The sequence below is a fragment of the Miniopterus natalensis genome, chromosome 7 (genome assembly GCF_054644295.1).
Source record: "Miniopterus natalensis isolate mMinNat1 chromosome 7, mMinNat1.hap1, whole genome shotgun sequence".
NCBI lineage: Eukaryota > Metazoa > Chordata > Mammalia > Chiroptera > Miniopteridae > Miniopterus > Miniopterus natalensis.
In genome coordinates this window covers 27,453,009-27,479,339 of record NC_142087.1, presented here as the reverse complement: position 1 = coordinate 27,479,339, position 26,331 = coordinate 27,453,009, and the positions used below count along the sequence as shown (strand labels likewise).

Sequence of the window (26,331 nt, the reverse complement as noted above, 5' to 3'; positions counted from 1 at the left end):
TTGATTAATTAAGCAATATAATTATCAGTAACCGTGATGCAGTCTTTGCTCAACAAAGCTTCTGGGAGAAAACAATGGTCAGTCTGTTAGTGTGAATGCATTCCACGCGTCCCAGATGCATGAGGATATTATGGACAATGAGGGGAAAGGCCGCCTGTGAGCAAGGACAAAGGGTGCCGCGCAGACTCGACACACTGCACATACCGCCAGGGACATGCTGCGGGCTCCCTGGGACACAGACGTCTCGTTAGATTACAGCTAGTCAGCAGAGATTAATTCTCAGCCATTTGGTGCAATAATTTACCCATTCCCTAGTCTTTTAACTAGTGCTCCTCACTATGAAAGTGAAGGCTTTGTGCTCAAAAGGTTTATTTAACCTTGCCTCCTTTTGGGGAGCTCCACCAAAAATCATTATTTTTGCTTAGAAATTGTAATGATGCAGCTGCTTGAAGTAGAGGAATATTCCTTTGGGGAGGATAGGATATGCACAAATTTCAAAAATTCTACGTAGAGTCAGAGCCATTCTTTCAGCACGTGTATATTTCACCAGAATACAGTGGGACTCAGTGGCCTAGGAGCATTTATTTTACTGGTGTCTGGGAAGCCACACTTCTCTAAAAATAATTTTAATCCTGTTTTCAGGAGGAAAAAAACACCTCATCAGTACACAAAAGTCCTGCTCATTGGACAGAGTCATGCATATTCAAAACTGCACTCCCTTTCATTCGGCCTCACTAATAGCGTATGTAATAGTGTAGGGCTATTTGTGATACAGGCTCACAGACAGCACTGCTCTTCCAAGTCCTTTGAAATTTAACATATTTCGCTTTCTCATTCCATACACTTCCCTTAAATATACAAATTATGTGTCTAGCGGAACCCACCACCTCTTAACAGCGGCTGGGAAATGGTATGTTGAAGAGTGGGTGTCCTTACAGTGAACATATAAAACCTCATGCCCAAAAGGGCCAGCTCACTTTTGAGCTTTTTACTGGAGTTTTTTAAAGAATAACTAACTAAAAATCAGTGTGCTTAGCAACATCATTTCGTTGTGAAACGACTTTCAAAGTAAGTCCATCTCCATAAGTATCAACACGGTAGGCTTTGTTTACCAAAAAGAAATGTGCTATTGGCCGACCTCTGGCTTTTTCCTGCTTCCATTACTAAGTCAGCAGTCGGGGAAGACTCGCGTAGAGAACAGAGCATGAGTGAGTTAAAGGGCTTGTTCACATGCCCACTTTGTTCTGCAGAGAGGTGATTTCATAAAGCTCCCACACTGCAGTCAGTGCCCATGTTGCTTTCCTCCTTCTAGTAAGTGACAGTACTACTGATGTCCAAAACACTTGCTTTTATGAATTTGTGAAAGTCGGTTTTAGTGCTTTTGGCATGGTTGTCTCCAGGCACATTAGTGACTGACTGGTGACTGTCTGACGGAAGGGCAGACATGCCGAAGCAGCCTAGACCCTGGGCAGCTGAAATAGGAAGCTTCGGTGAAGGGTTCTCCTTATCACCTCCCCCAGAGTGTCAGGTTTGTAACTGAAAAACACGTTAATGTCCTCCACACGCTACGGACTCAGCCCTGGTAGATGTGGATGTGGGGGGAAAACTGAGGGCAGTTTAATCATTTCTGAGAAGTACAGGCAGGAAAGAGTAACAGTTTAAAGGAGATGGGACCCCAAAGATCCAGTTCCAGTGCTGCCACAAGTGAGTGGGTATTTTGGACCAATCTCTCAATTTCTTTGGACCTTAGGTTCCTGTCACATTCAGGTTCTCTTTACAGTCCACATTCTTTGGTTCTTTGGTTCTTTACACAACCAAATTCTCTTTACAGCCCTTTCAGGAATTCTAAGTGCCCCTTCAGGGCAGCGGGCCCTTGTGAGATCCTCTTGTTCCCAGATGCCCATCTTTTCCTAAGTTGTCCCATCTGGCCAGGCTCCTTTTGAGGTAGTTGTCTGGATCTCTTGCAGACTCAGCAGCTATTGTGTGTATATGTGTCCCTCTTTAAGATGACAGGTAGCCCAGGGTCTTCACCTGGAGCAAGTGCCCAGAAATGCTGGTTAAGGCAAATTAATGCGCCAGAAGTCACAAGACCATTCGCACATGTGAGGCCAAGAGGAGCCAGTATTAATACCTGTGTTTGAAAGAAAATCTTTTAATAGTGTGGCTTCAGTATATAAGGAGTGTGTTTGGCTGTAACATGGTTATGTAAATTTCTTTTTATTTCAAATGTGCAGTTTTCTTAAATATTTATCTCAACCCCAGTCAGATAACTTTTTTGAGATTAAGTCATATACTTTAAAATACTTTGGGAAATTCTTGGGGAAAGTGAATTGTTGTTAACTTTTGAATATGTAAAGAATCATTTATTTTGAAAAGATAACTGAAAATAACCAGAATTTGCTAAAATACATTATTAAATGGATTACTGCAATTTGTTCTGTTTTGGTAATTTATTATTGTTGTTATTATTTTTAGTAAAGGAATGACACTGAAAACTTGGTGAAAAGGCAGCTGTCGTTTGCAGATGTTACATCAAAATCAAATTTATTCTCTAATTTGTTGCCACTCCTAATTAGAGGAATTCCCTGGACACAAGGGATTTATGTTACTCCTTTTGTCCAGTTTTTGAAAGACTATCTGATTCACCCACAAGCAGTTGCCAGAGAATAATGAAGAACATTTATATATAAGATGAGCTTCAGTACAGATGGAAAAATCTCAAGCCTGTTATTAACTCCTGCCTCCTGCTCTTGCTTTCATGACAATTTGGCTATTGAGAGTCTCTTCCCAACTGATCTCCCTTAAGAGTTGACGCTTCCCCCTTTTTCAGCTGGTCTTTGGTACATACATCTTCCTCTCCTTTGCCTTTCCTCCCTCCTTGGGCCAGAGCCAGGGCGTGAATGTGCACCGAGTGACAAATGGCAGGTCCCGCTTCCTGTCAGAAAGCAAGCCGGTTCTCCCGTAGCTCTGCACTGCCGCAGCAGGAAGGGCCTTCTGGCCCGGGAGACGGCACGGTCTCCGGCCTGCCAGCTCCTGCGCGTGCACCTTCCCACGTTGCTGCACGCGGTTGCACACCCTGCGAGCTGAAGCCCAGCAAGGGAGGCCAGCGGTCAGGGGCACCCAGAACGCCTCGGGCATAGGGAAACAGGGCCCCTGGTGTCCACATCCTGGCCTTGTTCCTTACTAGGGCATCTGGCCTTAGGAGGGTCACTTAGTGTCTCTCTCCATCTATAAAATAGGTTACAAGCCCTCCTTACTTTAGCACTGTTTTAAGGACTGAGATGCTATTTCAATGACCAAAATGTGGCATTGTTCTCAGTGAATGTTAATCTTATAACTGCTGTTTCTCATGCTGGTGACCACTCACGTTCTTTCATGTGTTTGTGATCATAGAACTGCTTTCCCAGCCTCACAACTCTTTTAAAAAACTCTCTCCTGAAACAGCTTTATTCATAGAGTCACCCTCATATTTTCACTCACCTTTTTCATGTCTGCTTTCCTAAACCATAGAGTAGGACGCTTGCTCAGGACCTGAGGAGGGCCACGCCTGTCGCTCTTTCTATTCCAGGAATGCTAAGAATTTTTTTTCATAAATGGGTTTGAATTTGATGAAAAAATTTTTAAAACATCTGTTGAAGTGATCAGCTTGCATTTTGCATTTAATCTATTAATGTGGTTTAGCATACAGCTTGTTTTTTTTTTTAATATGTCTTTATTGATTTCAGAGAGAGGAAGGGAGAGAGTGAGAGAGAGAGAAACATCAATGATGAGAGAGTTGTCATCAATCAGCTGCCTCCTGCATGCCCCCCAGCCCAAAACCTGGGCATGTGCCCTGACCGGGAATTGAACTGTGATCTACTGGATCCTAGGTAGATGCTCAACTTCTGAGCCATGCTGGCCGGGCTAGCTTGATTTTTTAATGAAAAACTTAAACATGTATTCCTGGAATATACTTGCACAGTATTGAATTGGTTTGATAATATTTTGCTGGGATTTTTGCCTGCATGTTCATTGGCTCTTAATTTTCTTATTAATAAAATGAGTGGATTTATTTTCTCTTTTTCTATATGCTGGAAGTTTCTCTTAAAAATAATTTGTCTCTGAAGGGTTTGTACAATGTGCCATTGAAGCTGAGATGGCTTTTTTTCATTAAAAATATATTTTTTCACTCTGACTTGATTATTTTAAAGCTTATAGAATTACAGTTTTTATATATCATCTGTGTCTGTATTTTCTAAGCTGAATTTTACTAGGAATTTGGCCATTTTATCTGAATTTTCAAATATGTAGACATAAAACTATACATATTTTCTAAGCATCTACAGTTGTGTCCCTCTTTTATTTTTAGTGGTAGTTATTTGTGCTTTCTTTTCTTGATTTATCTTGCCAAAGATCTGTCAATCAGTTATATTAAACTTTTTTCAAAGAACCAACATTTAAGAAAATATTTTTAAATTGATTTGAGAGAGAGAGAGAAACATCAATGTGAGAGACAGTGATCAGTTGCCTCCTGCACCCTCCCTGACCGGGAACTGAACCCGAAACCTGGGTATGTGCCCTGACCTGGAATGGAAACAGTGACCTTTCAGTGCATGGGGGCAGCGCTCAACCAACTGAGCCACACCAGCCATGGCTCGAAGAATCAACTTTTGGTCTTTATTACTCTCTATATTGTGTGTGTGTTTCTATTTCATTAATGCCGGCTTTTGTCTCTATTATTTCTTCCCGCCTGTTTTCTCTGAGTTTATTTTATTCTTTTGGTTTTTCAGTACTTCTTCCGATGAATGCCTATCTCATTAAGCTGCAGTCTTTATTTCTTTCTAATAAAAGCATTCGATCCCATACATTCCCAATAAGTAACTGCCTCCACATATGGTATAATATATACCATTTTCATTATCATTTAGCCTACCACTTTTTTAATTTCCATATCAATATTTTGTTAGCCCTTGAATTATTTAGAAGTATGTTTCTTAATTTCTACACAGAGATTTATGCTAGTTACTCTTTTGTTGTGGATTTTTAACTTAATAACTCTTTGGACACAGAGTATAGATTGTATGCTATCAACTCTTTGGACTTTCTTATATTTCCTTCATATTACCTAGAACAGGGCTCAGCTAACTCTCCGTAAAGGACCAGGTAGTGACTGTTTTAGGCTCTGTGGCCCACACAGTGTCTGTTGCAAGTAATCAGCTCTGCCATTGTGTGCAAAAGCAAGTATAGGCAATCCGTAAATGAAGGAATGTGGCTGTGTTCCAGTAAAACTTTATTTTTGGACTGATTTTGAATTTCATGTAATTTTCACATCACAAAAATTTTTTTTCAACCAGTTAAAAAAGTAAAAGCCATTCTTAGCTTGCAGGCCATACAAGGAAAGGCACCAGGCTGGAATTAGGCCCTGTAGACTATATTTGTGGATGCTTGACCGAGAGCCTGGTCAATTTAAAAAATATATTCTGTACAAATTCAAAAGGACGTGTCTTCTACAATTGTTGGGTGAGGTATTTTATATGTATCCATTAGGATGAGTTTGGTAATTGTGTTGTTCAAATCTTGTATATTTGTATATGTGTGTGTTTTTTTAATATTTTCTTTGAACTATAACATTAATAAACAAGTGCCAATTGTAAGAATACAGCTTGATGAATGTTTTCAAAGTGAACAGTTACTACCCAGATTGAAGCATAGGATATTGCCAGCCCCCAGAAACCTGCCTATGCCCCTCCCAATCACTAATCCCCTGAAAATGTGGCCACTCTTCTGACTTCTGTCACCTTTCATTAGTTTGACCTGTTTTTGAACTTTCTGTGAATGGAATTATATAGTATGAACTTCTTTGTGTCTGTTTCTTTCACTCAGCATTAAATTGGGTCATTCCCATGATGTTACATGTAACTGTGGATTGTTCATTACTGTGGAATATTCTATTGGGTGAATATACTACACACTTTTGTTTTACTCTCCTATTGATGGAAACTTAGGATATGTCCAGTTTGGAGAATATGTGTGAGGACTTGCCTTTTCACTTTCATGATGAGTAGAATTTTTATTAAGTTCAATTTATATTTTTTCTTTACTAATTAATGCCTTTTGTACCCTAAGAAATCCTTGCCTAACCCAAGGTTGTGAAGATTTTCTCACGTTTCCTTCTAGAAGCTTTGTGGTTCTAGCTTTAATATTTCAATCTATAATCCATCTCAGTTTTTGTGTGTTGTATGAGTTAGAGGTCAAGATTCATTTTCAATATATCTATCCAGTTGTTTATTAAAATAGACTTTACTTTCCCTGTAAAACTAATGTGCTTCCTTTATTGCAAATAAATTGACATATGTATATATGGTTCTGTTCTTAGACTTTATATTCTATTCTATTGACATATTTGTCTATCCTAGTGCCAATATTATGGTATGTTAATTATTGTAGTTGTATAATATGCCTTGAAATCAAGGCATATTATATGTCTTTATTTCCATATAAATTTAGAATCAGCTTGTCTGTATCTATAAAAACAGCTTATTAGAATTTTGACTTGGTTTGTGCAGAATCTATAACTCAATTTCAGAAGACCTGATATCTTAACAGTATGGAAACTTCCAATCCATGAACATTGTACATCTTTCCATTTACTCAAGTTATTTTAAATTTAGCTCAGCAGTGTTTGGTAGCAGTGTTTGGTAGTATAGACACCTTGCAGAGCTTTTGTCAAATTTATTTCTAAGTATTTGATACTCTTGATGCTATCACTAACAGCATTTTTAAATGTCATTTTTCCTGTTGTTAGTTGCTAACATTCAGAAATAGAATTGATTTGGAGGAAATATTATATCGTATGACCTTTCAGAATTCACTTACTAGTTCTAGTTAACTACCTTTGGATTTCTGGTGTACAGTATCATGTTATCTGTGAATAAAAATAACTTTACTTGCCCGGCTGGCTGGCTCAGTGGTTGAGTGTCAACTTATGAACTAGGAGGTCAAGGTTCAATTCCCAGTCAGAGCACATGCTTGGGTTGCAGGCTCAAACCCCAGTAAGGGGCAGAAGGCAGCCAAATCAAGACTTTCATCATTGATGTTTCCCTCTCCCTCTCCCTCTCCCTCCTCTCTCTGAAATCAATTAAAAAAAAAAAAATAGAGTTACTGTGCATCAGGATCCATGCAGAAATGTTGCCAATTCCAAAACTGGCTTCAGAAGGATGCAAAACTAGAGGTATGAATGAGGCGAGGCTGTGTATTGTACATAATCTACACAACGTAGGCGCTTACAAGAATAATGCCACTTCTGTAAATGACAACATGAAAAAAAACAAAAATACCTGGTAACAGTTTGTCATTAGAACCTTTGCTAGAGTTCATAGTAGAGGAACTTGTGAAGCAGTCCACTTTTGCTTGATTTGAAAGCCCTCAGCCTGTGTCTGGTGACAGCCTTTGTGGTCATTGCAGGTCTGAGACACCAATTGGCTGTTCTCGTGTCTTTGGTTTGACTTTTAATGGTTTTTGAAAATTAAGTGTTTTTCTGTTTTGAATCCACAGGTTCCATTTTTTGGGCCTCTGTTTGATGGAGCCATAGTGAGTGGGAAGCTACTGCCAAGCCTTATCTGTGCCACGTGCATCAACGCCAGCAGGGCCGTGAAGTGCCTCATCCCACTCTACCAGAGCTTGTATCTTTTTGCGTTAAACATACAACTTATTAACTCTCCCAGAATTGAGAATTCTGGCAGTTTTTCATGAGAGGTAAGTATTAACAACTGGGTTGAAGAGGGAAGAGAAAATTGTTTTCAGTTTGTGTTGAAAATCACATAGTGAGATTTTCATACCATTTGTTTACATTAACTATAATAATTCTGTGCTGCATCAAACTTAGAAAAGAGTTTAGTTTCATAATTCTGTCACATAAGTTTGTGCTAAAAAGCTGTGACTATAAAGAGATGCTCATATTTTCTCAGGTATTTTTCCCCAAGTTCCGTCTCCTCCTGCAGCCATCCCTATTTGTTGCAGTCTGTTGTGGGGTCACTCGGAGTGCCTGCCAGAGACCAACAGCAAATGAAATGACTCTAATAAATCAAAGAATGTGGCGAGTGCCACCAGAGAGTACAAATAGTGTTCTGGGAGGTCAGAGGAGGGAGAAATTGTGTCTGGTTGGGAGGACAGGGCAAGGTGTCTTGAACCAAGTTGCACTTGAACTCATCAAGTAAGCATGCTAGAAATTTTCCCAAATCATTAGTATCTCCTCTAATTTTTTATCTTCTCTAAAGACAGAAGAAATCTCTCTTTTGTAATTTTTATAAAACATTAATTGGCATGCCATAGTTTTAAAATTCAGGCATGATCTCTGATTATTAGAAAAAGAAGTGAAGATGACTTCATAAAATTGCTGCAAAAGGCAGCTAACCTCTTACTAAACCACAGAACCTCTTTGTTTCTAATCGGTATTGATAATGGTTACAAACATACTACATTTGACCTGGTTCTTCTACTTCTCCCAACTTAACCATAAAAGATGTGTCACTGGAGGTTGGCGGTGAGGGTGGGTGAGAAATACTGTTTGTGAATAGCTACAATTATGAAAAATGCCTTACATTAAAATCCTGGTCACTTTATTGACTGATATTCTGTCTTTAGATTTAAAAAAAATACATATGCCATGTGGCAACCTGGAATTACCATAGAAATTAGTAGTAGAAAAGAGCTATTAGACCCCATCTGGTCCCTCCCCAGGGGCCAGGGCAGCATTATCCCCTCCAGCGTGCTCCCCGATGCTTTGTCCAGCCGGTGGTGCGCGTTTCGGAGGTGGCATTCTCTGCAGTGATTTCTACAGCACTCTATCTAGACTTAATCTATGGCCGGTGTTGATTCTGCCTTCAGCATGGACTTTTTATTTCACATGCTGTTGAAGAGAGGTCTTGGCAGAAATGAGAAAGACCTACTCAGCAATTGGCTTGTCAGTTTGCACGTCAGCTAGGGTGAGTGGGACACTCATCTGTCAAGCACGTTGAAAGAAGGCAAGAGAAAAAATCATTTGCAAACAAAAATTCCGTTTCATATAAGTCCATCGTGATTTTTGTCACGCCACCTTCTCCGCCTGTCTGACTTCTTATTATAGAATACATGCTTTATTATTTTGTTGAACATTGCTTTCTCGAATAGGAATTACTTGACATCAGAATAATCAGGTTTGGGGAAAACAATATTTTTAAAAGTTCAAATAGGATTCAGCATCACTTTAAACACTTTTCAGGCAATTACATTTGACTGATGTGGATGCCAGGTAGGACTGTCGATGCTAATGTGAGCTAGTAAGTGCTGTTTTCTAAAATAACTCATAAAATAGCCAGGCTGACATCCAGAGGACAACTTAGTATAGAAATTAGGAAAGAGAAAGGAACAAAACCTATTAAGTTGATTTTTATAAAAATTTTAAATATTTTTCTTTTTTTCTTAGAACTTGAGATTTCATTGGTGCTATTCAAATAAATTATTTAAAACAAGAAATAATATTTATATAATTTTTTATAGAGATGTAGTCAGTGGGGAAAACTTTGCAATCACTTAACTACTCTGTTCTTTAATTTCTGCCTGCAAAGGGCCTAATAATCAGGCCAGAAGCCAAAGATACCGTAAGCAGTAAAGTAGGGGGGGAAAGAGATTTTTTTGTATTTTTGTTCTTTATTTATTTTTTTGTTAATTTTTGATTAAAATATTACAGATGTCCCTTTTTCTCCCCAATGACCCATTCCACCCCGTCCCACCCCCCTCCCCAGTCCCTCTCTCCACCATTGTCCATGTCCTTGGGTTGTGCATATATGCGTATGAATTCTTTGGTTAATCTCTCCCCCTCCACCCACCTGCTCTCCTCCATCCCTCTGACATTCATCAGTCTGATCCATGCTTCCATGTCATTGAGTCTATTCTGTTCATCAGTTTATTAAGTTCTTTAGATTCCACGTATAAGTGAGATCATGTGATGTTTGTCTTTCTCTGCCTGGCTTATTTCACTTAGCATAATATTCTCCAGGTCCATCCATGCTGTCCCAAAGGGTACGAGATCCTCCTTCTTTACCGCTGCATAGTATCCCATGGTGTAAATGTCCCACAGCTTTTTGATCCACTCACCTACTGATGCGCGCTTGGGCTGTTTCCAGATCTTAGCTATTGTGAATTGCGCTGCTGTGAACATAGGGGTGTGTGTATTCTTTCTGATCAGTGTTTCAGGATTCCTAGGATATATTCCTAGAAGTGGGCTCACTGGGTCAAAAGGCAGCTCCATTTTTAATTTTTTGAGGAACTTCCATACTGTTTTCCATAGTGGCTGCACCAGTCTGCATTCCCACCAGCAGTATACTAGGGCTCCCCTTTCGCCACACCCTCACCAGCAGGAGTCGTTTGTTGATTTGTTGATGGAGCCATTCTGACAGGTGTGAGGTGATACCTCATTGTGGTTTTAATTTGCATCTCTCTGATGATTAGTGATGTTGAGCATTTTCTCATATGTCTCTTGGCCACCTGTGTGTCCTCTTTGGAGAAGTGTCTATTCAGGTCCTTTGCCCATTTCTTAACTGGGTTGTTTGTCTTCCTCTTGCTGAGTGCTGTGAGTTCTTTGTACACTTTGGAAATTAGCCCCTTATCAGATATATCCTTGGCAAATATGTTTTCCCAGACCATGGGGTTCCTTTGTATTTTGAGGTTGTTTTCTTTTGCTGTGCAGAAGCTTTTTAGTTTGATGTAGTCCCATATGTTTATTTTTTCTTTTGTTTCTCTTGCCCTAGGAGATGGGTCAGTGAAAAGTCCACTACATGGGATGTCTGCGACTTTACTGCCTATGTTTTCTTCCAGGATTTTTATGGTTTCGCGACTTACATTTATGTCTTTTATCCATTTTGAGTTTATTTTTGCGTATGGTGAAAGTTGGTGGTCTAGTTTCATTTTTTGACATGTATCTGTCCAGTTTTCCCAGCACCACTTATTGAAGAGACTGTCCTTACTCCATTGGATGCTCTTGCCTCCTTTGTCAAATACTAACTGACCATAATGGCGTGGGGCTATTGCTGGGGTCTCTGTTCTGTTCCATTGATCTATATGTCTGTTGTTGTACCAATATCAGGCCATTTTGATTACAATGGCTTTGTTGTACAGTTTGATGTCTGGTAAAGGGATCCCTCCCACTCTGTTCTTTTTTCTCAAGATGGCTGCAGCTATTCGGGGTCTTTTTTGGTTCCATATAAATTTTTGAAATGTTTGTTTTAGATCTGTGAAATATGCTGTTGGTATTTTAATAGGAATTGCATTGAATTTATAAATTGCTTTGAGTAGTATGTACATTTTAATGATATTAATTTTTCCAATCTATGAGCATGGTATATTCTTCCACTTGTTTATATCTTCCTCTATTTCTTTTTTCATTGTCCAGGTCTTTTACATCTTTGGTTAAGTTTATTCCTAGGTATCTTTATTTTTTCAGTTGCAATGGTAAATGGTATTGTTTTTTTAGTTTCTCTTTCTGAAAGTTCATTGTTGGTGTATAAGAATGCCATTGATTTCCGGATGTTGGTTTTGTGTCCAGCTACCTTGCCAAATTCGTTTAGCAAATCTAGTAGTACTTTGATGGAGTCTTTAGGGTTTTGTATGTACAATATCATGTCATCTGCAAGTAATGACAGTAAAACTTTCCCATTTGGGTACCTTTTATGTTTTCTTCCTATCTGATGGCTATGGCAAGGACTTCTAGTACTGTGTTGAATAAGAGTGGTAAAAGTGGACATCCCTATCTTGTTCCTGTTTTTAAGGGAAATGGTTTTAGTTTTTGACCATTGAGTATGATATTGGCTTTGGGTTTGTCATATATCGCCTTTATTATGTTGAGGTATGATCCTTCTATTCCCACTTACCCAAGTTTTTATCAGAAATGGGTGCTGGAAAAAAATTTTGTTGAATGCTTTTTCTGCATCTATTGATATGATCATGTGAATTTGTCCTTCATTTTGTTTACATGATGTATCACATTTATTGATTTGCAGATGTTGTACCAGCCTTGCATCCCCAGAATAAATCCCACTTGGTTGTGGTGTATGATCTTTTTAATGTATTGCTAGATCCGGTTTGCTAGTATTTTAGTGAGGATTTTAGCATCTATGTTCATCAGGGATATTGGCCTGGAATTTCCTTTCTTTGTAATGTCTTTATCTGGTTTTGGGATTAGGATGATGCATCCCTCCTCTTGAATTTTCTGGAATAGTTTGAATAAAATAGGTGTTAATTCTTCTTTGAATGTTTGGTAAAACTTGCCTGTAAATCCATCTGGTCCAGGACTTTTGTTTGCTGGGAGTTCTTTGATTATTGCTTCAATTTCATTAGTTGTTATCAGCCTATTTAGGTTTTCTGCCTCTTCTTGATTCAGCTTTGGAAAGTTGTATGCTTCTAGGAATTTGTTCATTTCACCCATGTTATCCAGTTTGTTGGCATATTGTTGCTTATAGTATTTTCTTACAATCCTTTGTATTTCTGTTGGGTCGGTGGTTATATCACCTCTTTCATTTCTGGTTTTATTTATTTGGATCCTCTCTCTTTGTTCTTAGTGAGTCTGGCTAAAGGTGCATCAATCTTATTTATCTTTTCAAAGAACCGGCCCTTGGTTTCATTGATTTTTTTTGTATTGTTTTTTTTAGTCTCTATTTCATTAATTTCTGCTCTGATCTTCATTATTTCCTTCCTTCTACTCCCTTGGGGTTTTTCTTGCTGTTCTTGTTCTAGTTCTTTTAGTTGTGTTAGATAGTTCATTAGAGCTTTTTCTTGTTTCTTGAGATAGGCCTGTAATGCTATGAATTTTCCCCCCAGGACTGTTTTTGCCGTGCGCCATAGATTTTGGGTTTTTGTCTGTTCATTTTAATTTCTTTCCATGAAGTGTTTGATTTCTTCCTTGATCTCATTGGTAACCCATTCATTGTTTAATACAATGCTATTTAGCCTCCATGTGTTTGAATATTTTTGAGTTTTTTTCTAGTGATTGATTTCCAGTTTCATGGCATTGTGATCCAAGAAGATGCTTGATATGATTTCAGTCTTCTTGTATTTGTAGACACTTGCCTTGTGCCCTACCATGTGATCTGTTTTTGAGAATGACCCATGTGCACTTGAGAAGAATGTGTATTCTGCTGCTTTGGGATGAAATGTTCTGTAAATGTCAATTAAATCCATTAGGCCTAGTGAGTCATTTGAGGTCTGTGTTTCCCTGTTGATTTTTTGTCTTGATGATTTGTCCAGTGCTGACAGTGGGGTGTTAAAGTCCCCCCACTATGATTGTGTTGCTGTCGATCTCCCCCTTAAAGTCCACCAAGAAATTTTTTATATATTTAGGTGCTCTTATATTGGGAGCATTTGTTCTTTAAAAAATTACTAGTTAAAATTTTTATTTATTTAAATACTTATAGATATTTGCCCAGGCTATTAATAATTAATTTGCCCCCTTATACTTTTGTTCAAGCATCCTGATCCTCACATTCTTTGGCAAAAGTCTAAACTACTTTGTGCTACAGCCGATGTCTGGAATTTGCTGCTTCATTGAGATAAGTCTTAGATTTGAATTTTGAAAAACACTGAATAACCTAACACATCCTCATCATGGGTATCTCCTTATATGTATTCATTTACCAAATAGTCAGTGTGGACTCCCGAAATAGCAATCCCACTGCTAGGGGCGTAGGGTACGTGGAGACCAAAGCAGATGAAGTTCTTGCCCTGTGCTTCATAGAGAAGACAGACAACTAAAGGGGGTGTGTGTGTGAAAATGGGGGAAAGTCCTCATCAGAGAGAGTGTAGAGGCTAAGATTGGAGGGATGACGGCGAAGCCAACCCCAGGGAGCAGGGCAGCATTCTAGGCAGAGGACACTTAGCAAGTACGAGGACTCAGAGTGTTTTCGAGTGGTAAACTTGGATTTTTTAAAGGATTTTTTGCACAGTCAAGTCCATTGTGGTGCCTGTGATATATGTAAGAGCAAGCTTCCAGCAGAGGTGGTTTTCTGGGTGGTACCCGAGGAAGCCGAGCTTTCATAGCCCTTTAACCTCATGGCCTGCCCTGCCATCCCTAATCTTAGTACAGCATCAAGGCTGCCTGAGTCAAGGCCACAGGTGGAGAGGAAGTGTAGGGGCCACCAGCCCAAGCCCCTGCAAGCCCCCTAAGGGCTGAGAAGTCGGCAATAGTTTGGACATTCCTAAAACCAGGTCCGGTTATGTAACCTGTGGTTCCCAATGCAAAATGAAACTGGGGGACCCTTAATCGAAAAGCAGGGGAAAGTATATCTAAAGATGCTAAAATGTAAAGCTTTTTCCATTCTGCAGCTTTTCTCTCATCTTGTCCTGGTATTTTTTATTTATTGTTTAATGTCATTCTAAGTTAAAAAAATATTTAAAATTCAAATTATTAGCATTAATTTTATCATTCTGTGTATTGTGCAATGCCAGTTTAATATGTAAATGTAAAAACATTTAACTCATATGGAATCACCAAAATTACAGTTTGTATTCCATAACTCACCCATCGGTATATTTTGTTCTTACCAGAACCATGGAAACACTGCACAAAACTAACTTTTTATTTTTATTTGGTACATATTTGTACCAAATCTCTACTTTCAGTTTACTGATGAGTAAGGACACCTGGCAGGAAAAGGAACTATGGGTTCAGCCTGTATGTCCCTTTCCTCCCGTGTTATTTTCAGGGTAAATTGGTGGCTAACACTGATGATCCCCAACTTAGGATGGTTCAACTTACGATTTTTGCAACATTACGATTGTTGGAATGAATTTGCCTTTTATAAAAACAAAAAAATCTTAGGATCTTTTTGAGCAGTAAATCCAGTTTAGAACCTCTGTCAAAGGAGTTCTTATTTGGGGTACCCTTGGCTAATTGATCAAAATATTGGAACTATGTGGCGAAGGCTCATAGGAAACTGCAAAATACCATTGACTTACATGATCAAAAAATGTTAACGCAGTAGAGATGTTTTTGGAGGGTACCCTCAGTAATGTTTCTGCCTGACCCCTCGGGGTTTTCTGGTAACTTCCTCGGGGGGCTTAATCAGATCTGTCAAGTGGAGCCTTCGTCCTGTGGCCGCTGCTCTCCTGAGTGATGAGGGCCACCTCACCTGCCATCTGCCTTCTCCATCCCTTGTGGGTAATCAGAGGACCTAGAGTGTTGTAAACGAGAAGCTTGCCACATGTCATGCTTACGGTTCACAAGCCAATGAAAGATTCCAAAATCAAACCGTGGTCAGCAGATGGAAATCTCCAAAAGCATTTGCAACAGAGCCTCCATTCCCCCCTCAGACAGCTTCAGGGGAAGGGTTGCGCTGAGTTCACCCCGAATCAGGCAGGTGGCGGCTCTTTAAGGTAAACATCCACTTCAGCAGAGCAATAGTCAGTGGCACTTGCCACCTCTTCTCCCTGGAACCATCAGCATTTGACTGAGAGAACTGGCTACCTGAGGAAAAGCACCTCCTTGCACGTGTGAAATTCCCTTTCATTGCAGCTAGAACATGTTTGATGATACCAGAGCTGCTCTCTTAGGCTTGTGACTTCTTAATAGTGCTAAGTTTTGTTCACAATTTACACACCCTCAAAAATGGCCCTACTCTCCTCTTTCCTGTCCAGTGGGATCTTTGTTCTTTTTTCTGAGAAGACCTTTCATTTCCTCCATTTGTGTCCACATGCTTAAGGAAAGTATGAAAATGAGGCAGGTGGTACCATGTCTTGTGCCATGCAGAACCATCAGTGCATTTGCCAGCACTTACTCTGTCCCTGCCATGTGCCAGGCATTGTCCTGGCCACTAGGAATAGAAACACGAATAAAATATTCCACATGAGGGGACGATAGTTGCTCATACACTAAGCTCTAGAAGGTTACGTTACATTTGAAAGCCATAGATGCTTCATACAGCAGAGTGTGGAAGACACGCACGCACACTCGCACGCACAGGACCGAGGGGACGAGGGCATTGCGGGGGCAGCGGAAGGAGTTCCAGGAGGAAGAGAGGGCCTGACCGCAGGCAGTGGCAGGGAGACATTCAGCGTGGGACCGGCCAGGGTTGTGCGGCGCGGAGGGCGAGGAGGAGAGTCAGGGACAGGACTTTCTGGAGCATCGCATTGGAAGAGCAGGCTTGGTAGGAGGAGGTGCCGAGAGGAGGGGGAGGAAAGGGAGAGAACAGTGTCTCAGAAAAGCAAGGAGCGAATGAAGCTTCACCCTCAGCAGGGTGGTCCTGCAGGACGCAGGCTCCTGGAGTCTTCCACGTGCCGCTCCAGCAGCCTCCAGTCTTTGCCTAGAGAATTGGGTATAATGGGGCCTAGAACTGAATTACTTCCCGGGAAGAGGCAGACACGTTTCAGGCAGCAGCACCGGACAGAAGGGGGGTTGTAGAGACTGAGAACGGAAAATGCCGGGGAAGGGTCTGTGCTGGAGAGGGAGCCAGCGTGGAGTGGAACCCCGCCCGGAGGCCGTGCCCGGGTGGGCCCCGCGGCCGAGTGGAGCTGTAATAGGGATTTACCCCACTCGGTACCGGCTCCAAGGCATATTCCACTGAAGGCATCAGCATTTGATAAATTCTTGGCTAGCAAACAGTCTCATCTCTCAGAAGACAGAGGAAGCAAATGAGGGAACCACTGTTTGGGATCCATTCCTGAGCAATTTAAAAGATTGGATTTGTGACCTGGAATGTTGCATAGAGTAATGAGTTTGTACCAGAGTTTGAATAAGGATGGGAGGAAAATGCAGGTAGACCTGTACCATGCCATTGGGAAGCACATTTCAAAAAGTCGGGTTCAGAGGTAAAAATGATGTATTCCCATATATTGGTTGTGGTTGTAAAGGGAATAAGAAATGAGAGATTTTTTTTTTTAATTATAAAATTAAAACCATTTCTCTGAGAAAGAACAAGGGAGCCATGAAGAGCAGCCAGTGTCGTTGCTCTGATGGGTTTGTATTTAAACTACAAACTACGTGTGTCACGATGAAAAGAGGGGCTCCGCCCTGTGCGGACAGACCCGCCATTCCTAACCCATATCCCACCTGTCCTTCATCTTCTCCCCAGGAGAAGGGACAGGAAATGTCTTATTTAGGAATCGAGATTCAAGTCACTGAGAATATGTTAAGAACAAAAAAAGAATTGTCCCCCTGCAAGTAACCAGTCTTCAAGGCCACACATGTCCGGTTTTAGAACAAATTTATAATAGTCTTCTCAGGACCACAAGAACTTTGTTTTGTTTTTAGAAATCATGTCTAAACAGGATACACCCAGAACCAAAAACGGGACAATATTTTCCTCGTTTCAAAGGATTAGAGGATGAATTTGGGGATGTTGCTTGGATTCCTTGTAAAATTGTTAGACTAGATTGTTAAATGGCTTGCGATCCTTCAGAAGAGAATTCGTTCACAAAATATCCCAAACACACTCATTGTTTGACAAGATTACTATTCTCAGAGATCAGAGAAGGCTATAAATATAAATCTTATTTTCAGTAAAACGCCAGATAAAGTGTCATAATCATCAGGCAGATAGGAGAGAGAAATACCGGCCCATGGGAGCTGGGTGACGTCACTGTGGCCAGACCTACAGTGCATTAATTCATGGATCACCAGTTGACTGGGGCCCTGTGTCTCTGGTACAGTGTGTGTACCATAGCTCTGCCCAACCCCTCTTCCATCCAACAACTTTTTTTTTTTTTTAATATCTTTATTGATTTCAGAGAGAGGAAGGGAGAGGGAGGGAGAGAGATACAAACATCAATGATGAGAGAGTCGTCATTGATCGGCTGCCTCCTGGACTCCCCCTACGGGGGATCGAGCCCGCAACCCGGGCATGTGTCCTGACCCGGAATCGAACCAGGATCTCCTGGATCCTAGGTCGAAGCTCAACCACTGAGCCACGCCTGGCTGGGCCATCCAACAACTTTTTTATCAACAACAACTTTCACAAAGATCTAGAATATGTGTTTCTCAAAATAGTATTTGTAAGGGAGCCGAGAGGGTTAACTAATTTCATACAGGCAAAATCAGAAATCGGGACTCTCAACCGATGGGACTGCCAGGCCCAAGGCCACAGTGAGGTTGAGAAGGGTAGACTGTAACTCCTGACATGGGTTTGGGCCGTCGGCTGTGAGTACAGGGTGAGGCCGGTGTATGTGACAGCCTTCACTGTGGGCAACGTTTGGGGATTTGGGCTGAGCACAGGGCGGAGACGAGATGACGGTGATGTGGCAGCCGAGCGCACTGCACTGTCTGGACCACGGCATGAGGACCATGAGGTGTGGGTCACGGGTCACAGGAGCAAAGGCTTCATCCCCACACTCGCCCAGGTTCTGGTCACGTTGCACGGGGCGCGGCCACTCTGGGCCTCGCTGTGAGAGAGACCTAGTCGACCAACCGGGAGCAAGTCCGCAGGAACTATGACCACTGCACCTTAGGTCTCAGGGAGTCGTTAAAACCAAGGGATTGTTTCGGGAGCTGAGGCTGCAGAACTGGGACCAATGAGCAGAGGAAACCGGGAAGCAGCTGTCAGCTCACTGTCAGAGCAAACGTTCAAAACCCAGGGCCTGCAAACCCTGCTGGCCCAGTCCAGCCCCCAGATGGGATTTGTTTGAACTGCAGTCAGCATTACTCATAAAAATTGAGCTTGTCGGCCACAATGAAAACTTGGGAGGTTTTGTATTTTAAAAAAATCTAGATTCCTGACTTCTTGAAGAGTCAAAACCTTTGACCCCGCCAGGGCCTCCTTTCCTGCTGGCAGCAGTCGGCCTCCTTACAGGCTGTGTGCTCTCTTGTTCACCACAGCCCAGCCCATCCGCATGTCTCCCCAGCCCCCCAGGTGGCCTCCCTCTGAAGGTTGGCGAGAGGGCTAGTGAGCCAAGCAGGGAAAGCAGCGCCTGGTCCCTGGTGAGAGCCCAGCAGTATTACTGCAGTCATTATCCCCTTACCAGCGTGGCCCCTGTACGCATCGGAGTTTTAAACCTCTTGTGAAAACTGGGACCACCCAACTGTGGAGTTAGGTCTCAGGAAGTATTTGCTTTTTACCATCAGGTGTTAAAGGCTGTCGGCTGCCCTTCCCTCAGGAAAAGTAGGTGTAAATTGAGCTGTCCGCAGAAAACAGGCTGACATTGTGCTTAGGGGGAGTATCAGTAACCGCCGGCCTTCCTCTTCCCTCTCCCATCTGTGGTAGTGGGTCACCCCTCATCGCCAGCCCTCTGCAGGGGTGTCTTCTCCCCACGGCGGAGCCTTTGGGTATGGTGACTCCCCTTGTGATTTTCCTCTTGGCCACTCTGCTGCTCTCAACCCACAGGCCCCCTTGGGTCTCTCCTGTGACAGATCCCTCACCCTCTGACAGCCATGCAGCCTTCGAAAGCTCTCCTTGCTTGATGGGCCTGCCTCTCTCCTCTCTCCAGTCGTACTGTGAGCTGCCCTCCCAGGATGCTGTGTCCATTCTGTTGATATCCCTCTCACATATCTGCTAGTGCATTGTGTGTGTGTGTGTGTGTGTGTGTGCAGGAGCAGAAAGGGACAGAGAGAGAATTTAGTTAAAAAAAAAAAGGGGGGGGGGTGTTGGAAAACAATTAGGCAAAAGCAAATCATTTTATAAAATTGCATTTTTCAAAATTGAAAACCTTAATCATGCAATAAATAAAGCTCTACAAATAGAATAAGTATGTATGGATATGTAGATATGTTTTTTAAGTCCTTTCAACTTTATTTTGAATGTTTAGTTTACTACTGGCTCTCTAACACTTAGAATAGCACTTTGTACATAGGAGGTGCTCAGTCTTCCTGGGTGAACTACACTGGCAAAAATGCATATTAGATAGTAGTATTCAAAAGAAAAAAAATGGTCACTTTTTTTACTGAAAATCAGGTTCTGTGTGTATTTTTCTTTATATTGAACAATATAGTGTTTTATGCACATTTCTTTTCTAGTGCATTCTAAATAATCCTATCACTACCCCAAAAAGTCACTGAAGAATCTTTATGTGAAAATCTAGACAATTAGAATGGTGACTTGACATTCGATTTTGAAATTAATGGAACCTTATTGAGAACCATGAAAAGTAAGTGAAGGCCTTCAATAATCTTATTTCCTTGGAGCAATACATTTATTTAGTTTTTGAAAGAGAAATTGAATTCAAGCAGTGTTAAGGCCAGAAAACTTGGAAGTGGGCAGGAAACCTAATGTGGCCATTAAAGCCACTGCCTCTAGGGAGGCGAGTGACCAGTTCAGGGGAAGAAAGGAGTATCTGGAAGGGCCTTAAATGAAGTTGATGTCAGAGTCTGTTTCTGAATCCTAGGAACTAGTGGTAGGGTTTTTAAATTCTTAATTGTATGTAAATTGTAAACATGTAAATAAAACGCCTGCAGTGCCTGCAGGAAGCTCTCCACATGCCTGAGACCTGGAGCAGGCTGGGCCTGGGCTGCCATGCAGATACTGACAGCTGAAGTCACTTGTTGGAAAGTCCGCAAACTCTGGTTACAGCTGCATTTGTCAGTAGCTTTAAGAGAAGTGTAATCAGCCAGAGAGATTAATTTGCATCTCAATTAGGACCCGGTCGGGAGGAAGCTCTAGGGCCTGATTGGGGAAGGCTGGGGAAGAAATCTCACCCGGCACAAAAGCCGCGTCGGCTCTCCTCCAGCTGAGTGGAGGACAATATCCGAGGCTTCGTTTCCATAGGGACGGGAAGCCCGCTGGGCCCCAGAAGAATCTCGGGTCTGCACCGTAATCGTTTGGTCATGATGACACAAATTCCGCTGTTCCCAAACACGCATTGCCGGCGGAAAGCTGTTAGGAAAGCGGAAACGGCGGCCGTCGGAAGCGCGCGGGAGGGACCGTGCTGGCCCGCCTGCCTTTCCTCACAGTGCTGCCGGGTCGGCGCGCAGCTAACGTTTATTAATGGCCGCGTGTCCGGAGAGCGAAAGGTCATTCCGTAAGTGACAGTGCTGCTTTAGCATTCAGGTGGTTATCTGGAAATGGCGAGGCGTCCACGGGAGCCCCCTCCGATCCCCCGGCTCGTGGGCAGCAGGCAAACAAGCTGGAAGCCCCTGCGGGGAGCGGGGAAGAGACCCTGGCTCTGCAGGCCGCTGAGAGCCCTAACACAACGAAAGAGAAAGCCCCATTCTTAACTTTAAAGCAGAAAGTTGCATTAATTTTAAATCTTCCTTTCGGATATTATCTATGGTCGCTTTCACGGGCTTTGACATTTGTATCCGACAGGTGCTTTGTTTTCGGAGATGTTCATATTCTCAAAATTCTGTACTTGGGCCTAGTGAGAGCTGAGAGTGCCCGAGCCATTTATCTGTGCCAGGTGCCAGGTTACACTGCCGTGACCAGGCAGGGCTCACCCTTGGCATTTTGGGGGGATGGCTTTTATTTCTAGTTTATTTTGTTCTCCCTCAAATAGTTAATTCATTGGCTCCAAGCTTCAGAGTAAGAAAACAAACAAGAAAGAGTGAGAAAAAAAATGGAATTCCACTTTACAAACGTAAAATAAAACCGAATTCTCTTTTCTAAAAATCAGGGTTTTAAATTCATCTTCCCATTCTGAAAAGGGGAAGGAACACGTTTCCCAAGGACACGGCCTTCCAGTGCCCACAGACTGAAATAGCACATTGCAGCGGGACATCAGAACCTCTTAACCCAACATTAATCAAATTTCAGTTTACTAATGATCAGCCCTATTTTGAAAGGAACGTAATGCCATAAACAGCATCCGCAGAACATTTAGCCTACTCTGGGATTATAAGCAAGATATTTGAAAGTAAGACTTTCTATTATTCAAATCTCCAAAAAGGACAATGTATGGCTTATTCTAATAGGACATTGTGCAAAGCCCAAGACAGACAAAGCAGGCAGATCCAAACTGTGCGCGCCCTTCTGTGCTGTCTGCCGAGTGTATGCAGGAGCTCCCAGCAGGCTTCGGAGCAGGCGTGATTTGCAACACATTCAAGTAAATTTTTTAATCAAAGTAGAGTACGTTTTTGGTAATAGGTGGGTGAGTACAGCCCAAATGCCATCATGTTAGCCTTGAAAGAGTGTCCTTTCTTGCTAACTCTGGAATTGAACCAAACTCTAAAATGGCTACTTTGAAAGTTGTGCTTCAAATCTGTTTCTAAGGTCCTGTGCTTTGAAAGCGTTTGACTTTACTCCCTGGGACTTTATAAAGGCCGCCAGGGCCAGGGTGGGGGAAGGAAGGGTGGAAGCTCTAAGGATCATCAGTGCCAATAGCCATACCCATCCGCTCCCCTCTTCTCGACCCTGCTCCCCTCTAACTCTGTTACAACCCCCACCCCCAGGGTTGGGTGTCCAGTGTGCAAGCCACTGGGGCGTCAAGATCCATCTTAATGTTTATGTTGTATTTTGCACTTGCCTTTAACATAGCCTCGTTTAGAAGTACATAGCTGCTTTAGTTTCCAACAATGACATGTTTCTAAAACACCACAATATTTTTATTTATTTATTTTCATTGTTGAAAGTATTACAGATGCCCCCCCCCACTGACCCCCTCCATCCCGCTCCCGCCCCCCTCTACAATATTTTAAACAGACATCCCCTTGGACATTGCTTATTACTACTTATAACTTGCATCGGATACTGTGTGTGTCCAAATGACATTCTTGTCATTTTTATCAGCATCACAAAAGTGAAACAATACAATAGTTAGTGACTTATGGTGTTTATCTTTCTTAAGCTTTTTTTTTTCTAATGCTCCATTCTTCAGTCTTTCTAATTTGGTCCTGAGATGTAAAGGATAAAAGAGTACAGAATATGTGTCCCTCTGCCGTGTCCACTCGTTTAACAGTACAAAGCTTTGTCCTTAATCCATCAATGATCAATGAAGAGGCTGCCTCCTAAACACTCGGGCTCTGCTCATCAGGGAACAAGTCAGCCCTTAAGATGCCAAGCCCTTTTGGTTCCCTCTTATTTGCCTATGAAGTGGGATGTGAGCATATCAGTGCGCCCAGCACCCCGGCTTTGAGGCAGATGTGTGCCTAGAAGTGCAAAGCCTCATACCTCCACAAAGGGGAGGCAAGCTCGCTAGCTGATGGGATGCTGAATTTTTAAGCAGAGTTCCAGAATTCCCCCAGGGCCTACTTTTCAAAGGCAAATTAGTATGTTCGCAACTTGATCCCTGGGCAACTTTTGACAGTTGTTCTAAGAATAATAAAACAGATGGACAGAATAGATTTTGGGGGTCTCCATCCAAACCGCCGTCCTCAGCGGAATTTAAAGAAGGCGTGGGGTTGGCGGGGGAGCTGCTGCTGCTCCATTATGTTCTGCCCTTAGCATCCGAGAACCATAACTTTCTCCCCAAAGAAGATGAACGTTGTCGTCATGTTGTATTTTCCTGATGAGAGCTCAGCTTGGCTGTGAGAAAATAAATAGGATAGGCGTTTTCTTCATATATTTAAAACCAAATGAATCGAACTTAGTTAAATTGAATTTATGCTCCCAAGAAACCAATTTTAATGTGAATATGAGAAAGAAATGTAAATTAGTTTTAAGTTTAAGGAGTATTCTCATAGGATTTTTGACCCCTTTAAATAAAGGAGAGCCTCTTTAGAATGTCTTAGAAACACCGTCTGCTCATTAATTTGAGAAAATAGAATGTACCTCTCTACCAGGATAAACATTCTCTGCTAAAACGACATAACGCACCTCACAACTCCACGTTAGAAAACAGCATTTACTTGTCTGGATAAAAAACAACAACACATTATGTCTGTATTTATGCTCTATAATTTTGTCAAATGCCTATATATTTGTGCATAAACACGTCACATCAGCTCTGCTTTTTGGAGAATTTCAGCCTTCCTGGAGTGTTGATTTTAGCTCTCATCAGATTAGGATGGGATGTGTTTTTCTTTTAATTCATTGGCTTTCTCTGAGATAAATTTCCATACTTTTTAATCATCCTTTTGTCTGGATCCATTTGCCCCAATTATCACACTTCAGGCCACGAAGATGAAATAAGGCAGCAGATCAGCCGCGCCTTTGGAGTTTCAGAGCTGCTTGAGTGGCTGTTGAAATGTGTGTACTGGGGGCCCCCCAGTTTCCTTCATGACTGTCGTGTAGACAAGTTGTTTTAGCTAAAATTCCACTGATGATAACTTAGTAGGATAGTAAACTTTATTCTTTACTTTTATTTATTTTTTTGAGAACCATGAAGGCAATTTCAAGCCTTTTTCTAGACCTCACGTTAGGCAGGACCTCTCACTGTGACGATGGACCCTGATGGTGAAGGCTCAGTTCTGGGGCACTCTCTTCCCTTCCCAGCAGCAATTTTCCTACAAGTGCCAGAGAAATTGTAAGGTGTGTCCTTCTGTTGTACTGCTCAGATCAGCAAGTGATATGTGATAGCAGGCCTCACACATACCATGGGTTTTACTTTTAGTTTAAATAATAACTAGTTCTATGGCTTTTAACGAGTATCTTCACCCCTGTCAGTGACCCCATAAGATGAGAATAATGGTCCCTCTCAGTCTGATTATGGTAAGGATTTATGGAATGAAGTACATATAAATTGCATTAATCCACAAAACATAACCGAAATCCCACTGCTTCACCGACGCCCACTGTCCCCAGCCTGCGGGGGGCACCCTGCGCTCCTGGCTCCCTGGGCCGCTGTGACAGCCTTCTCCTGGTCTTCCTGCTTGTCCCTGCTGTCCCTGGAAAACTCTCCAGCAGCCAGAGTGTTTCTTCTAAAATAGAAATCAGAGCATGTCTTAGCTCAAAACCCTCCAGTTGCTTCCCATGCTCACCCACAGAAAAATCCATCATCCTCACAGGACCCACAGACACATTCCAGCCTCAGAGACCACGCTCTAGGAATGCTCTCCGCTCCCCCAGTACCTGTGCAGCCCTCCCCTCCCCTCCCTTCAGTTTCTGCTTGGAAGCTGCTCAGATAGGTTTGAAGAGCAGCAGGCCCTCCCTCTGGGCAGTCTCACCGTGTCTCCTCAGCGTGGCGAGTAGGAGCTTTGCCGTCTTCACTGCTATGTCCCCAACACCCATCCCGGGGTACGACTGGCAGGAGGACACTCTCCATAGAATAGACTGGGGGGTGAATGGATAGCACAGGAACAGAGCGATGGGTGCATGTGAGGTGGAGAGGGGGGCCTGGCATAACCAGAAGTTACGGGCCCAGCACAGCAGGACAAGCGGGGGCCCAGACTCTGCCTCACACCGTGGTAACGGAGCAGTCATGCTTCCCTGTTCCTCCTCCTGCCAACACTGGCCTAGCTGTTGTGTCACTATGTCCCTTTTATTCTGGGGAACGGGATGTGTGGCTGAGGGCACACTGCTGGTCTCCTGCTTCTGCGCCACCTCTGCTCCCAGGCTAACTCCGCGCTGCAGCCAGAGCCAGCCCTCTAAAATGTGACTTGAACGAGTCACCGCCCTGCTCACACTCTCCAGGGTCCCCGCCTCACTCCGAGTCAAGGCCAGAGTCCTACAGGGAAGGCCTGAGTGCTCCATGGCCTCTGCCTAGAACACTGCCCCCAGGATGTCCACCTGGCTTATTCCCTCCCCTCCTCCCTGGGTCCCCCCAGCCCCCCGGGAAAAAGCTCACCCACCCCTGCACACACACCTCCCGCCGCCTCCCATGACACACCTATGCTGTCTCTCTTCCCCACGGCCCTGCCACCTTCTAATTACCCATTTTAGTCATGTTGTACCCCCGTGTGAGGGCAGGGATTTTTGCCTGTTTTGTGCCCTGATGCCTCCAATGGCGATGGAATATTTAACATCAGGTCTGACAAGGGCAGGATGCCACCGTGCTGGTGTTTTTCAGGTGAATACCGGCCCTGGGTGTACCCTCAGCACCTGCCATAGAATAAACATTTGTCAGTAAATACCTGCCGAACAAATGAATAGATTTAGCCCTGTCTTCACAGGAAAGGCCACCAGATTTAGAGCATTTGTCTTTCCGTAAGAAGGGTGAGTAATTCACCTTTGGGTTCAAGGGCTTTTATAAGAACTTTCCTGTGAGCTCGAGAGCAAACCTTCCTGTGGTAGGAAAGATTTTCACGGTCATGACCTGCTTTGGTGCAGTGCATTGGAAAGGCGATAAACTATTTATAAGGTAATAACATTCAGAACTTCAGTGTGGAGGGCCACCTAAACCACGGCACATCGCCGCGTGGTGAGTGAATGGAAGTCACTGGCAGCCCTGTGCCCCGTCTCACCCTCAGGACTGAGCCCGCCCTGGGTCACTCCGATCGATAAACAAGTGAGAAGGGTACCAGCCTCAGGCCCCTGGTAAATTTCAGTAAAGCTTAATTTCCTTCTTAACTTGAGATAAAAATAAATATTA

General features: G+C 42.7%; 1 protein-coding gene across 1 annotated transcript in view; it reads left to right on the top strand.

The window, feature by feature from the left end:
* Window positions 1-26,331, top strand: part of RALGAPA2 (Ral GTPase activating protein catalytic subunit alpha 2) — a 225,136-nt gene that overhangs the window by 146,068 nt on the left and 52,737 nt on the right. Inside the window, exon 37 of the mRNA XM_087818894.1 lies at window positions 7,534-7,661. Coding sequence (XP_087675020.1) covers window positions 7,534-7,661 — 128 coding nt within the window. The remainder of the gene's footprint in view (window positions 1-7,533; window positions 7,662-26,331) is intronic.